Source organism: Oncorhynchus mykiss, chromosome 28 (assembly GCF_057628025.1).
Source record: "Oncorhynchus mykiss isolate SJ-2025 chromosome 28, ASM5762802v1, whole genome shotgun sequence".
NCBI lineage: Eukaryota > Metazoa > Chordata > Actinopteri > Salmoniformes > Salmonidae > Oncorhynchus > Oncorhynchus mykiss.
Genome location: NC_143049.1, coordinates 18,399,782 through 18,415,000, shown reverse-complemented (window position 1 = coordinate 18,415,000; position 15,219 = coordinate 18,399,782). Strand labels below are relative to the sequence as shown.

At 40.7% G+C, this 15,219-nt stretch overlaps 1 protein-coding gene across 8 annotated transcripts in view; it reads left to right on the top strand.

Moving 5' to 3' along the window:
* Positions 1–14,814, top strand: part of LOC110508653 (histone-lysine N-methyltransferase 2C) — a 145,672-nt gene extending 130,858 nt beyond the window's left edge. For all 8 annotated transcript variants that reach the window (XM_036966417.2, XM_036966415.2, XM_036966416.2 and 5 more), the window contains 2 exons: positions 12,788–12,896; positions 12,989–14,814. In XM_036966417.2, coding sequence (XP_036822312.2) covers positions 12,788–12,896; positions 12,989–13,081 — 202 coding nt within the window. In that variant the 3' untranslated portion in view covers positions 13,082–14,814. The remainder of the gene's footprint in view (positions 1–12,787; positions 12,897–12,988) is intronic.
* The last annotated feature ends 405 nt before the right edge of the window (positions 14,815–15,219 follow it).

The window sequence follows — 15,219 nt, the reverse complement described above, 5'->3', positions numbered from 1 at the left end:
AAATACAGTTTTCTATCTTTATGTTTGAAGCCTGAAATGTGGCAAAAGGTCGCAAAGTTCAAGGGGGCCGAATACTTTCGCAAGGCACTGTGTGTGTATATATATATATATATATATATATATGTATATATATATATATATATATACACACACAAAGAAATGTCAATTGGAAAAAGGTAGAACGAAACGAAGAGCAGCTACTGTAGTTTGCAGTCTTTCCAGCTTCAATTTGAATTGATTGTGTTACTGTAGCTGTGTTTTTGGCTAGCTCCTCTAAACAACAGCGTCCTGGCGAGTGAGCACATTTTCTATGCCAGGCGAAATCGTGCCTCATTAGGTCATCGTTATGGATGTATGCAAATAAATGTCACTTGAAAACATCTTAAACAAATGCAAATGCGACTTTTGCTCTTATTCTGGCTGTACTTTTTGATGTGACTGTAAGTTAGCCGTAGTTGGCTAGCTAGCAAGCAAGCAGGGGATAAGAAGTTTGCCCATCAGTATGGCAATGGAACATAGAGAGAACGACTGGGTCACGTCCATAGATACAGAACTAAAAGACTGAAAATACGTAGGAGGACTGTCTGTACCAAACTTGAAATTGTATTTCCAGGAATATGAGTGTATTTTTTGTGAAAAATTGACATACAAGGGCAAGGCTATGACATTGCAGACGCATACAGCCATAATCACCAGCAGCGCAGTGCCAGTCCCTGGCCAGGAGGCCAGCTGTATCTGTATAGCGATAGACACAGCTGTACATTACTTTATAAAATAAGCAACACCGATGAAGTCATAAAAAAATCACTGAATGTACAAAACATTAGGAACTCCTTCCTAATATTGAGTTGCACCCCCACCCTCAGAACAATCTCAATTAGTTGGGGCATAGACTTTACAAGGTGTCAAAAGCATTCCACAGGGATGCTGGCCAATGTTGGCTCCAATGCTTCTCACAGTTGGCAAGTTGGCTGGATATCCTTTGGGTAGTGGACCATTTTTGATACACACTGGAAACTGTTGAGCGTGAAAAACCCAGCAGCGTTGCAATTCTTGACGCAAACCGTCTGCCACCTACTGCCTTACTGCATTTTGAGATCGGATGGCCTTCTAGTGCGTTTTTTCCACCTACTACCATATCCCGTTCAAGGCACATATTTTGTCTTGCCTATTCACCTTACACAATATTCACTTACACAATCCATGTCTCATTTGTCTCGAGGATTAAAAATCCTAACCTGACTCCTCAACTTCATCTACAATGATTGAAGTGGATTTAACAAGTGACATCAGTACGATCATAGCTTTCACCTGGTCAGTCTGGCATGGAAAGAGCAGTTCGTAATGTGTATATATACAATTCTACCAGGAGATAACTTTGGTCCTATTATATATATATAATCGTATATATATATATAATATATATATATATATAATCATATATATATATATATTATATATATATATATAATCATATATATATATATATATATATATATATATATATATATATATATAATCATATATATATATATAAAATCATATATATATATATATAATCATATATATATATATATATTATATATATATAATTATATATAATCATATATATATATATATATTATATATAATTATATATATTATATATAATTATATATATATATATAATTATATATATATAATTATATATATATATATATTATATTATATATATATATATATATATATATATATATATATATATATATATATATATATAATAGGACCAAAGTTATCTCCTGGTAGAATTGTATATATACACATTACGAACTGCTCTTTCCATGCCAGACTGACCAGGTGAAAGCTATGATCGTACTGATGTCACTTGTTAAATCCACTTCAATCATTGTATATGTAATATAAGATATACTTTGGTCCTATTATTGCTCACACAATTTGTATTTGGATACCAAATGTAAAAACAAGGTAACTGGGAATCAGAATGTCATGCACATACTCCAACATTTCACAATAATGCCTTGTGATCTGGAGGGCGACCTTTTGCATTCCCCCAATAGTCAATATGTGGAATCCTTACCAATATTTTAGATTTAGATTAGATTGTGTTTATTAGCAACATGTACAGGGATGCCGACGAAATTGCAGGGGACGTACTTATGTATGTATGTACAGTTGAAGTCAGAAGTTTACATACACCCAAATACATTTCAATTCCTGACATTTAAACCTAGTAAAAAAATCCCTGTCTTCAGTCAGTTAGGATCTCCACTTGATTTTAAGAATGTGAAATGTCAGAATAATAGTAGAGAGAAGAATTTATTTCAGCTTTTATTTCTTTCATCACATTCCCAGTGGGTCAGAAGTTTACATACACTCAATTCGTATTTGGTAGCATTGCCTTTAAATTGGGTCAAACGTTTCGGGTAGCCTTCCAGAAGCTTCCCACAACAAGTTGGGAGAATTTTCGCCCATTCTTCCTGACAGAGCTGGTGTAACTGAGTCAGGTTTGTAGACCTCCTTGCTCGCACATGCTTTTTCAGTTCTGCCCACAAATTTTCTATAGGATTGAGGTCAGGGCTTTGTGTGGGCCGCTCCAATACCGTGAATTGTTAAAATGGCACCGGAAGAAATGGCAGCAGTTTTACGGGCGCCCAACCAATTGTGCTATTATGTGCTTTTTTTCGTGTTATTTTTAACACATTTTGAACATAATGTTTCTGCAACCGTATCTTACGGCAAAATAGAGCTTCTGGATATCAGGACAGCGACCACTCACCTCGGATTAGACAATGATTTTTTTCTTCAACAAGCAAGACACACAGGACATTCTCCAAACACCCGACAAGGGCCAACATCCCCGTTATTTGCAAGAGGAAGTAACACAGGTACAGAGGACACAGAGCGGGATGCCTCGTGAGGACGGGCAGAAGGCAAGTGGGAAAGCTGCCGTTGCCGTCAATATTACTCGCCAACGTGCAATCATTGGACAATAAATTGGACGAGGTACGATCACAAATATCCTACCAATGGGACATCAAAAACTGTAATATCCTATGTTTCATGGAATCGTGGCTGAATGATGACATGGATATTCTGTTAGAGAGATATACGCTGCACCGGCAACATAGAAGACGAGGGGGGCGGTCTATGCATATATGTAAACAACAGCTGGTGCACGAAATCTAAGGAAGTCTCTATATTTTGCTCGCCTGAAGTAGAGTATATTGTGATAAATTGCAGGCCACACGACTAGTCTAGACAGTTTTCAGCTATACTTTTAGTGGCTGTTTATTTACCACCACAGACAGATGCTGGCACTAAGACCACACTCAGTCAGCTGTATAAGGCCTCAAGCAAACAGGAAACCGCTCACCCAGAGGCGGCGCTCCTAGTGGCCGGAGACTTTAATGCAGGGAAACTTAAATCAGTTCTACCAAATTTCTATCAACATGTTTAATGTGTAACCAGAGGGGGGGGGGGGAATCTAGATCACCTTTACTCCACACACAGAGACGCGTACAATGCTCGCCCTCTATTTGGTAAATCCAACCACAACTCTTTCCTCCTGATTCCTGCTTGCAAGCAAAAATTAAAGCAGGAAACACCAGTGACTCTGTCTATAAAAAAAGTGGTCAGATGAAGCAGATGCTAAACTACAGGACTGTTTTGCTAACACAGACTGGAACATGTTCCGGGATTCTTCCGATGGCATTAAGTACACCACATCAGTCACTGGCTTTATCAACAAGTGCATCGAGGAGGTTGTCCCCACAGTGGCTGTACGTACATACCCCAACCAAAAGCCATGGATTACAGGCAACATTCGCACTGAGCTAAAGGGTAGAACTGCCGCTTTCAAGGTGTGGGACTCTAACCCGGAAGCTTACCCGAAATCCTGCTATGCCCTGCGACAAACCATCAAACAGGCAAAGCGTCAATACAGGGCTAAGATTGAATCATACTACACCGGCAACGATGTTTGTTTTATGTGGCAGGGCTTGCAAACTATTACACTACAAAGGGAAGCAGAGCCGCAAGCTGCCCAGTGACATGAGCCTACCAGACAAGCTAAATCACTTCTATGCTCGCTTCGAGGCAAGCAACACTGAGGCATGCATGAGCGCGTCAGCTGTTCCGGACGACTGTGTGATCACGCTTTCCGTAGCCGACGTGATTAAGACATTTATACAGGTCAACATACACAAGGCTGTGGGGCCAGACGGATTGCCGGAACGTGTGCTCCGGGCATGTGCTGACCAACTGGCAGGTGTCTTCACTGACATTTTCAACATGTCCCTGATTGAGTCTGTAATACCAACATGTTTCAAGCAGACCACCATAGTCCCTGTGCCCGGGAACACAAAGGCAAACTGCCTAAATGATTACAGTCCCGTAGCACTCACGTCCGTAATTATGAAGTGCTTTGAAAGGATGGTAATGGCTCACATCAACACCATTGTCTCAGAAACCCTGGACCCACTCAAATTTGCATACCGCCCAAACAGATCCACGGATGATGCAATCTCTATTGCACTCCACACTGCCCTTTCCCACCTGGACAGGTGCACTTATGAACACTTATGTGAGAATGCTATTCTTTGACTAGAGCTCAGCGTTCAACACCATAATGCCCTCAAAGCTCATCACTAAGCTAAGGACCCTGGGACTAAACACCTCCCTCTGCAACTGGATCCTGGACTTCCTGACCGGCTGCCCCCAGGTGGTGAAGGTAGGTAGCAACACATCTGCCACGCTGATCCTCAACTTGAGCGCTTCAAGTTCCTTGGTGTCCACATAACCAACAAACTAGAATGGTCCAAACACACCAAGACAGTCGTGAAGAGGGCACGACAAAGCATATTCCCCCTCAGGAAACTAAAAGGATTTGGCATGGGTCCTGAGATCCTCAAAGTTCTACAGCTGCAACATCGAGAGCATCGTGACTGGTTGCTGAGGTTAGTGCGTACGGCCCAGTACATCACCGGGGCTAAGCTGCCTGCCATCCAGGACCTCTACACCAGGCAGTGTCAAAGGAAGGCCCTAAAAATTGTCAAAGACCCCAGCCACACCAGTCATAGACTGTTCTCTCTACTACAGCATGGCAAGCGGTACCGGAGTGCCAAGTCTAGGGCGGACAAAAAGGCTTCTCAAAATGTTTTGCCCCCATGCCATAAGACTCCTGAACAGGTAATCGAATGGCTACCCGGACTATTTGCATTGTGTGCCCCCCCTAACCCCTCTTTTACGCTGCTGCTACTCTCTGTTTATTATATATGCATTGTCACTAACTATACAATCATGTACATACAGTGCTGTGAAAAAGTATTTGCCCCCTTCGTGATTTCTTGTTTCCTCCTGACAGAGCTGGTGTAACTGAGTCAGGTTTTTAGGCCTCCTTGCTCGCACACGCTTTTTCAGTGTTGCTCACACATTTTCTATAGGATTAAGGCCAGGGCTTTGTGATGGCCACTCCAATACCTTGACTTTGTTGTCCTTAAGCCGTTTTGCCACAACTCTGGAAGTATGTTTGGGGTCATTGTCCATTTGGAAGACCCATTTGCGACCAAGCTTTAACTTGCTTTAACTGATGTCTTGAGATGTTGCTTCAATATGTCCACCAAATTTTCCTTCTTGTGATGCCATCTATTTTGTGAAGTGCACCAGTCCCTCCTGCAGCAAAGCACCCCCACAACATGATGCTGCCACCCCTGTAACGATGGTCATTATTGCCAATCAGTTCTAATTTTGTTTTATCAGCCCAGATGGATATTTCTCCAAAAAGTACGATCTTTGTCTCCATTTGCAGTTGCAAACCGTAGTCTGGCTTTTTTTTATGCCGGTTTTGGAGGAGTGGCTCCTTCCTTGCTGAGCGGCATTTCAGGTTATGTCGATATACGACTCGTTTTACTGTACCTGTTTCCTCCAGCATCTTCACAAGGTCCTTTGCTGTTGTTCTGGGATTGATTTGCACTTTTCGCACCAAGTACGTTCATCTCTAGTAGACAGAACGCGTCCCCTTCCTGAGTGGTATGACAGCTGTGTGGTCCCATGGTGTTTATACCTGCATACTATTGTTTGTACAGATGAGTGGTACCTTCAGGCATTTGGAAATTGCTCCCAAGGATGAACCAGACTTGTGGAGGTCTACAATTGATTTATTTTGATTTTCCCATGATGTCATGCAAAGAGGCACTGAGTTTGAAGGTAGGCCTTGAAATACATCCACAGGTACACCTCCAATTTATTCAAATTATGTCAATTAGCCTAATAGAAGCTTCTAAAGCCATGACATAATTTTCTGGAATTTCCAAGCTGTTTAAAAGTCAGTCAACTTAGTGTATGTAAACTTCTTACCCACGAATTGTGATACAGTGAATTATAAGTGAAATAATCTGTCTGTAAACAATTGTTTGAAAATGACTTGTGTCATGCACGAAGTAGATGTCCTAACCGACTGGCCAAAACTATAGTTTGTTAACAATACATTTGTGCAGTGGTTGAGAAATTTGTTTTAATGACTCCAACCTAAGTATGTAAACTTCCGACTTCAACTGTAGGTATTTGTAGGATGCCATTTTTTCAAAGGATAAGCCACCACACCAGATGTGACAATGCTAACCTTTTCTGGCAGAGTTCGAGCTCTGCTAAAGATCATGAATTTCGTTTTTTGTACATTCAAGACCAATTTGAGCCATAAAGGGAGGCCTGCAGTGACTGAAAAGCAGTATTGAGCCCTTCAACAGCCTGAACCAGAGAAGGAGCACATGATTATATGACTTTATCATCTGCATATACAGTTCTGTGAAAGAGTATTTGCCCCCTTCCCGATGTCTTATTGTTTTGCACATTTGTCACACTTAAATGTTTCAAATCATCAAACACATTTAAATATTACACAAAGATAACCCAAGTAAACACAAAATGCAGTTTGTGATCATTTTATTTATTAAGGGAAAAAAGCTATCCGAACCTTCATGGCCCTATGTGAAAAGGTAATTGCCCCCTAAACCTAATAACTGGTTGTGCCACCCTCAGCAGCAACAACTGCAATCAAGCGTTTGCGATAACAGGCAATGAGTCTTTCACATTGCTGTGGAGGAATTTTGGCCCACTCTTTGCAGAATTGTTTTAATTCAGCCACATTGGAGGGTTTTCGAGCATGAACCGCCTTTTTAAGGTCACGCCACAGCATCTCAATCAGATTCAAGTCCGGACTTTGACTAGGCCAATCCAAAACCTTCATTTTGTTTTTGGAAGCCATTCAGATGTGGACTTGCTGGTGTGTTTTGGATCATTGTCCTGCTACAGAACCCAAGTGCGCTTCAGCTTGAAGTCACGAACAGATGGCTGGACATTCTCCTTGAGGATTTTTTGGTAGAGAGCAGAATTCATGGGTCCATCAATCACAGCAAGTCTTCCAGGTCCTGAAGCAGTAAAGCAGCCCCAGACCATCACACTACCACCACCATATTTGACTGTTGGTATGATGTTCTTTTCTGAAATGCTGTTTTACTTTTACGCCAGATGTAACGGGACACACACCTTCCAAAAAGTTCAACTTTAGTCTCGTCAGTCCACAGAATATTTTCCCAAAAGTCTTGGGGATTATCAAGATGTTTTTTTGCCTAAAGTGAGACGAGCCTTTATGTTATTTTTGGTCAGCAGTGGTTTTCTCCTTGGAACTCTGCCATGGATGCCATTTTTGCCCAGTCTCTTTCTTATGATTAAGTCAAAAGTCAACACTGACCTTAACTGAGGCAAGTGAAGCCTGCAGTTCTTTAGATGTTGTTGTGGGTTCTTTTGTGACCTCTTGGATGAGTCGTCGCTGCGCTCTTGGGGTAATTTTGGTAGGCCGGCCACTCCTGGGAAGGTTCACCACTGTTCCAAATGTTCTCCATTTGTGGATAATGGCTCTTACTGTGGTTTGCTGGAGTCCCAAAGCTTTATAAATGGATTTGTAACCCTTTCCGGACTGATACATGTCAATTACTTTGTCATCTGTTCCTGAATTTCTTTGGATCGCGGCATGATGTCTTGCTTTTTGAGATCTTTTGGCCTACTTCACTTTGTCAGACAGGTTCTATTTAAGTGAGTTCTTGATTCAACAGGTCTGGCAGTAATCAGGCCTGGGAGTGGCTAGTGAGATTGAGCTCAGCTTTCCAAAAAATGTGATTAACCACAGAGGTTTACATACACTAAGTTGACTGTGCCTTTAAACAGCTTGGAAAATTCCAGAAAATGAAGTTATGGCTTTAGAAATTGTGATAGGCTTATTGACACTATTTTAGTCAATTGGAGGTGTACCTGTGGATGTATTTCAAGGCCTACTTTCAAACTCATTCTTCTTTGCTTGACATCATGGGAAATTCAAAAGATATCAGCCAAGACCTCAGAAAGAAAATTGTAGCCCTCCACAAGTTTGGTTCTTTCTTGGGAGCAATTTCCAAACACCTGAAGTTAGCACAGTTTGTCTGTACAAATAATAGTACGCAAGTATAAACACCATGGGACCATGCAGCCGTCATACCACTCAGAAAGGAGATGCATTCTGCCTCCTAGAGATTAACGTACTTTGGTGCGAAAAAAAGTGCAAATCAATCCCAGAACAACAGCAAGGACCTTGTGAAGATGCTGGATGAAACAGGTACAAAAGTATCTATATCCACAGTAAAACGAGTCGTATTTCAACATCACCTGAAAGGTCGCTCAGCAAGGAAGAAGCCACTGCTCCAAAACCGCCATTAAAAAAAAGCCAGACTACGGTTTGCAGCTGCACATGGGGACAAAGATCGTACTTTTTGGAGAAATGTCCTCTGGGCTGATGAAACAAAAATTTAACTGTTTGGCCGTAATGACCATCGTTATGTTTGGAGGAAAAGGGGGGAAGCTTGCAATCCAAAGAACACCATCCCAACCTCACGCACAGGGGTGGCAGCATCATGTTGTGGGGGTGCTTTGCTGCGGGAGGGCCTAGTGCACTTCACAAAATAGATGGCATCATGAGGAAGGATAATTATGTGGATATATTGAAGCAACATCTCAAGACATCAGTCAGGAAGTTAAAGCTTGGTCGCAAATGGGTCTTCCAAATACTCAATGACCCCATGCATACTTCCAAACTTGTGGCAAAATGGCTTAAGGACAACAAAGTCAATTTATTGGAGTGGCCATCACAATGCTCTGACCTGAATCCCATAGAAAACTTGTGGGCAGAACTGATCAAGTGTGTGCGAGCAAGGAGGCCTACAAACCTGACTCAGTTACACCAGCTCTGTCAGGAGGAATGGGCCAAAATTCACCCAACTTATTGTGGGAAGCTTGTGGAAGGCTACCTGAAACGTTTGACCCAAGTTAAACAATTTAAATACACTCAATTAGTATTTGGTAGAATTGTATGTAAACTTGTGACCCACTGGGAATGTGATGAAAGAAATAAAAGCTGAAAGAAATAATTATCTCTACTATTATTCTGACATTTCACATTCTTAAAATAAAGTGGAGATCCTAACATACCTAAGACGGGGAGTTTTTACTCTGATCAAATGTCAGGAATTGTGACCAACTGAGTTTAAATGTATTTGGCTATGGTGTATGTAAACTTCTGACTTCAAATGTGTGTGTTTGTGTATATAGTTACTTTTACAGCCTTATTCTAAAATGTATTCATTTGTTTTTTTTTCAATCTACACACAATACAGCACAATGACAAAGCAAAAATGGGTTTTTAGACATTTCTGCAAATGTTTTAAAAACAATAAATTGATATCACATGTATTTAGACCCTTTTACGCAGTACTTTGTTGAGCCTTTGGCAGCGATTCCAGCCTAGAGTCTTCTTGGGTATGACGCTATAAGCTTGGCACACCTGTATTTGGGGAGTTTCCTCTATTCTCTGCAGATCCTCTCAAGCTCTATCAGGTTGGATGGGAGGCGTCGCTGCACAGCTATTTTCAGGTCTCTCCAGAGATGTTCGAACGGGTTCAAGTCCAGTAAGTGGCTGGGCCACTCAAGGACACTTGTCCTGAAGCCACTCTTGTGTTGTCTTGGATGTGTCTTAGGGTTGTTGTCCTGTTGGAAGGTGAACCTTCACCCCAGTCTGAAGTCCTGAGCGCTCTGGAGCAGGTTTTCCTCAAGGATCTCTCTGTACTTTGGACTGTTCATCTTTCCCTCGATCCTGACTAGTCTCCCAGTCCCTGCCGCTGAAAAACATCCCCACACCATGATGCTGCATGCCCCATGCTTCACCGTAGGGATGGTGCCAGGTTTCCTCCAGACGTGATGCTTGGCATTCAGGCCAAAGAGTTCAATCTTCGTTTCATCAGACCAGAGAATCTTTTTTTCTCATGGTCTGAGTTCTTTAGGTGCCTTTTGGCGAACTCCAAGTGGACTGTCATGTGCCTTTTCCTGAAGAGTAGATTCTGTCTGACCACTCTACCATAAAGGCCTGATTGGTGGAGTACTGCAGCGATGGTTGTCCCGGGTGCCGCCAGCTCTAGGAGGTGTCTATGTAGTTCCAATCTTCCATTTAAGAATGATTGATGCAAAATTGTTCTTGGGGACCTTCAGTGCTGCAGAAAAAGTCAAGGGTTCTGAATACTTTCTGAATGCACTATTTTTAAAATGTTGCACTTGGCTGGGAAGAATGAATCTGCAATAGGTAAGCAGCTTGGTTTGAAGAAATCAACTCTGGGAGCAATTATTAGGAAATGGAAGACATACAAGACCACTGATAATCTCCCTCGATCTGGGGCTCCACGCAAGATCTCACCCTGTGGGGTCAAAATGATCACAAGAACGATGAGCAAAAATCCCAGAACCGCACGGGGGGACCTAGTGAATGACCTGCAGAGAGCTGGGACCAAAGGAACAAAGCCTACCATCAGTAACACACTACGCCGCCAGGGACTCAAATCCTGCAGTGCCAGACGTGTCCCCCTGCTTAAGCCAGTACATGTCCAGGCCCTTCTGAAGTTTGCAAGAGAGCATTTCGATGATCCAGAAGAAGATTGGGAGAATGTCATATGGTCAGATGAAACCAAAATATAACCTTTTGGTAAAAATGTGTTTGGAGGACAAAGAATGCTGAGTTGCATCCAAAGAACACCATACCTACTGTGAAGCATGGGGGTGGAAACATCATGCTTTGGGGCTGTTTTTCTGCAAAGGGACCAGGACGACTGATCCGTGTAAAGGAAAGAATGAATGGGGCCATGTATCGTGAGATTTTGAGTGAAAACCTCCTTCCATCAGCAAGGGCATTGAAGATGAAGCGTGGCTGGGTCTTTCAGCATGACAATGATCCCAAACACACCGCCCGGGCAACGAAGGAGTGGCTTCGTAAGAAGCATTTCAAGGTCCTGGAGTGGCCTAGCCAGTCTCCAGATCTCAACCCCATAGAAAATATTTGGAGGTAGTTGAAAGTCTGTGTTGCCCAGCAGCAGCCCCAAAACATCACTGCTCTAGAGGAGATCTGCATGGATGAATGGGCCAAAGTACCAGCAACAGTGTGTGAAAAACATGTGAAGACTTACAGAAAACGTTTGACCTCTGTCATTGCCAACAAAGGGTATATAACAAAGTATTGAGAAACTTTTGTTAATGATTTTTTTTCTCATTTTGTCTGTCATGGTTGAAGTGTACCTATGATGAAAATTACAGGCCTCTCTCATCTTTTTAAGTGGGAGAACTTGCACAATTGGTGGCTGACTAAATACTTTTTTGCCCCACTGTATATATAACATTTAAGTAATAAAACAAATCTAATATATACATATTTATGCTGTAGCAATAATAAATGTCCATGGGGAGGGGTTGGGGGGGGGGTCTGCAAGGGGGGCAGACAGGGAATATCAAGGACCCTAATGTTTTGAGAACATTTCAAGATTTGAAAGATGCATACACATTACCAGGCAACTCCTTTTTTCTACATTTACAACTGAGGTCATCTATGCTGGCCTATGGATTCCCTTGGAAGCCCAACTACCAAACCATCCAATGATGGCATTCATAAATACATTATCTGGACTCTATAATATAAAGGACTGATCTGTGTAATATATAAACAACTTTATATATTATACAGACAAAATACAACAATACGAAAAACTAAGCTTGTTCTGGGCTAGCCATTAAAATATGGTCCACAGATCTAATTTAATCTTAACCACGCTTTTAACTGGAACAGAATTTGGAAAAATATGACCTTAGCATCCCGTAATCCGAACCATCAATTTATACATTTTAAATTAGTTCAGACTGTATTTAACACCAAGGAAATGTTTTGCGATGAAATTGGCCCCAACTCCCCAACTGTTCATTGTGTCCCCTAAATCAGGTAGACACATTCCTTCATATGATGTGGGAGTGCCCTGCAGTTAAATTGTACTGGGGCAAAGTTACAAAATAAATTTAGAAGTGCATGAATTTAAATATTCAATGCTTTCTGTCTTTGATGTTACTTATTGATAGCCCCCTTGAATCTCTCAATCAAAAGATGAAGATTACTGTAGGCAGGCAACACTGATGCAAATAGTTTTTGGGCTCTAAGATGGCAACCACCTCACTGTCTCCCATTTAACCAGTGGATACAGTTACTATTAGAAGTTAAGACATTAGAATTATCGACAGTGAGAATGAATGGTGCTAGTCAAGGAACAATTGGGGGGGGGGTTGAGTCAGGGTTTCCTTTGTATGCTTTTATTTGTTTGTTTTTGACTGAACTAAATCAAAAGTTGGTCACAAAAACAAATTGCGTCATAATGTGCTATGTGTTTGTTTTCTTATACAGGTACATCAATCACTCTTGTGCCCCGAACTGTGTCGCTGAGGTGGTAACCTTTGAAAGAGGTTATAAAATCATCGTCACCTCCAACCGCAGAATCGAGAAAGGAGAGGAGGTGTGTTCTTTTTCCTTTCAATTGGAAATCTCCTACTATGCTATGAGTGGCCTTTGCATTGTCATCACTATTTTCTCTGCATTATTTTCCAGCTGTGTTTTGACTACCAGTTTGACTGTGTGGACGGCCAACACAAGATCGCCTGTCACTGTGGAACAGCGGACTGCAGGAAAAGGATCAACTGAAAAAGAAAACAAAAATGACAAATGCATTCCTTTCCATATTATGCAGATGCCCTGATCTCTGTGTAGACAGAGAGGTGCTTCAGGCTGTCCTTTCTTAGAACGAGTGGAAGACCTGAGTAAACCCTGAGAGTGATGCATGGATGGAGTCCCATGTTTGGAAACAGACTGAAGATGGACAGGAGAGGACTTAGAAAGAGGTGAGCAGGAAGAAGCAACAGCAGATAGACGTGTGATTTGTGCCATATTACATGAGGCTGGGTTTTATTGCAAAGGCCTCTGTCAACGAGTGGATGCGTCTGTGTATTAGTGAGATGATATACAATAGGGTGCAGAAGAGAATCCACCAGCGAATGAGAAGAGAGCACTGTGTGGGTCACGGACCTTATTGGTTGTTAAGGGCAGGCCCTTTTGTTTAAAACTTTAAATGTAAAACTGTTTGACTAAATGTAGAATTCACTGAATGGGGAATGTACAGCAATGACTACAGCGAAGGGAATATTAACTTGCACTAAAAAAAAAGAGACACGTACACACAACTTTAAGATACTTGATTCCATGAGTCAGTTTTATCATAGGTTTCTGTCATGTGATTGGAGTGAAATTCGAGAGGACGTTTTGTATTTATTATTGAGTGAATGAATTTTATTGTCAAAATGACGAGACAGTAAAACGAAGGCTAAACTGATAGTTTTCTGAAGATTGAAGAAATGCTCTTACTTTTGTACAAATGTATATAAAGAAAAATATAGGAATAACTGACCAAATACTACCTTAACCTTCTCGATGTTTGGGTGTTTTTTTTTTTTTTGTCATTGCAATTTATTTAAGAAGGATGTCATGATATCAGTTTGAGAGTATATATTATGATTATTCTGTACAGAATTTGTAAAATAACCACAATAATTCAAAGTATTTTTGGTTTATTAAAAGTATGGTATTGTAGTGTAGTGTTTTTGTGATTTACACATACTTTGACCACTCAAAAAGAAATATTTTTGGTGACTAACGAGTGTAGAAAAGAGTCATTGGTTACAGAATTTCAAAATGGGAAAGACATCATTCTGACATCTTTGCTGTTAATCAGGTTTGATTTTATAGAACTGTGAATAAAGGTTTTTAAACCACCCAAACACAATTTTAACTTCTTTTTAACCCAAATAGGCATAGGAATACCACCTTGTTTTTGTGTTGTTTTTTTACATAGAAATTGTGTACAGACGTCCAATAACATTGCTTACTGCTTCAGGCGATTTGAAATTAAGGTGTACTGGGAAAAAATAATCATGTTTCTTGCAGAGGAAAAGGTTTGGACATTTGGTGGTGCTATATTTTGAAAAGAGAAATGTATCTGATATGGACACTTCACAAGCCACTTACAATAGTTAGAAAATGCAAGATGTTTTGCGTGCACAATTTCAAGTCGACTGTAAAATTTTGGAGACAGTCTTAGAACTTGTAATGTATATGGCATGGTATTTTTTTAACTTTCCGAAGACTCAATTGTATATATTTTCTCAATGAATGGTTGTAACAAAATTATTTCTTGGATATTTTTCTTCTCTTGTATAAAATGACATCATCCTGCCAGTGTGTTTGTGCTACATTTTTCTTGGTCCTGTAAAGTAGTCAATGTTTTTTGAAAACAGCCTTTTGAAGTGTACAGAGTAATGAGATTTGGAGTTTGTGTAATTGAATTTAGAAGCATTTACAAAATAAACTATTTTACATCTTAATTATTTGTTGTGTGCCATTTTGAAATCACACACATCTTACTGACCCATAGGACTGAACCCACTGGCGTAGAGTAATGTAGTTCACTGCTCAAGAAAGACACCCACTGGCCAAATAAGGTAACTTAATCAAATACAATTTTATTTCGTACATGCTTCAGAAACAACAGGTGTAGACTAACACTGAAATGCTTACTTACAGGTCACATCACTATTGCAGAGTTAAAGAAATAGTGACAAGGAAGAAATACACAATGATTAACGAATAAAAATAACATGGCTATGTACCAGGCTCGAGTCGATGTGCAGGGGTACGAGGTAATTGAGGTAGGTAATGTACAGTGCCTTCAAAGTATTTTCTTGATTCCAAATGGATAAAAAAATCTCACCCATCTACACACAATACCC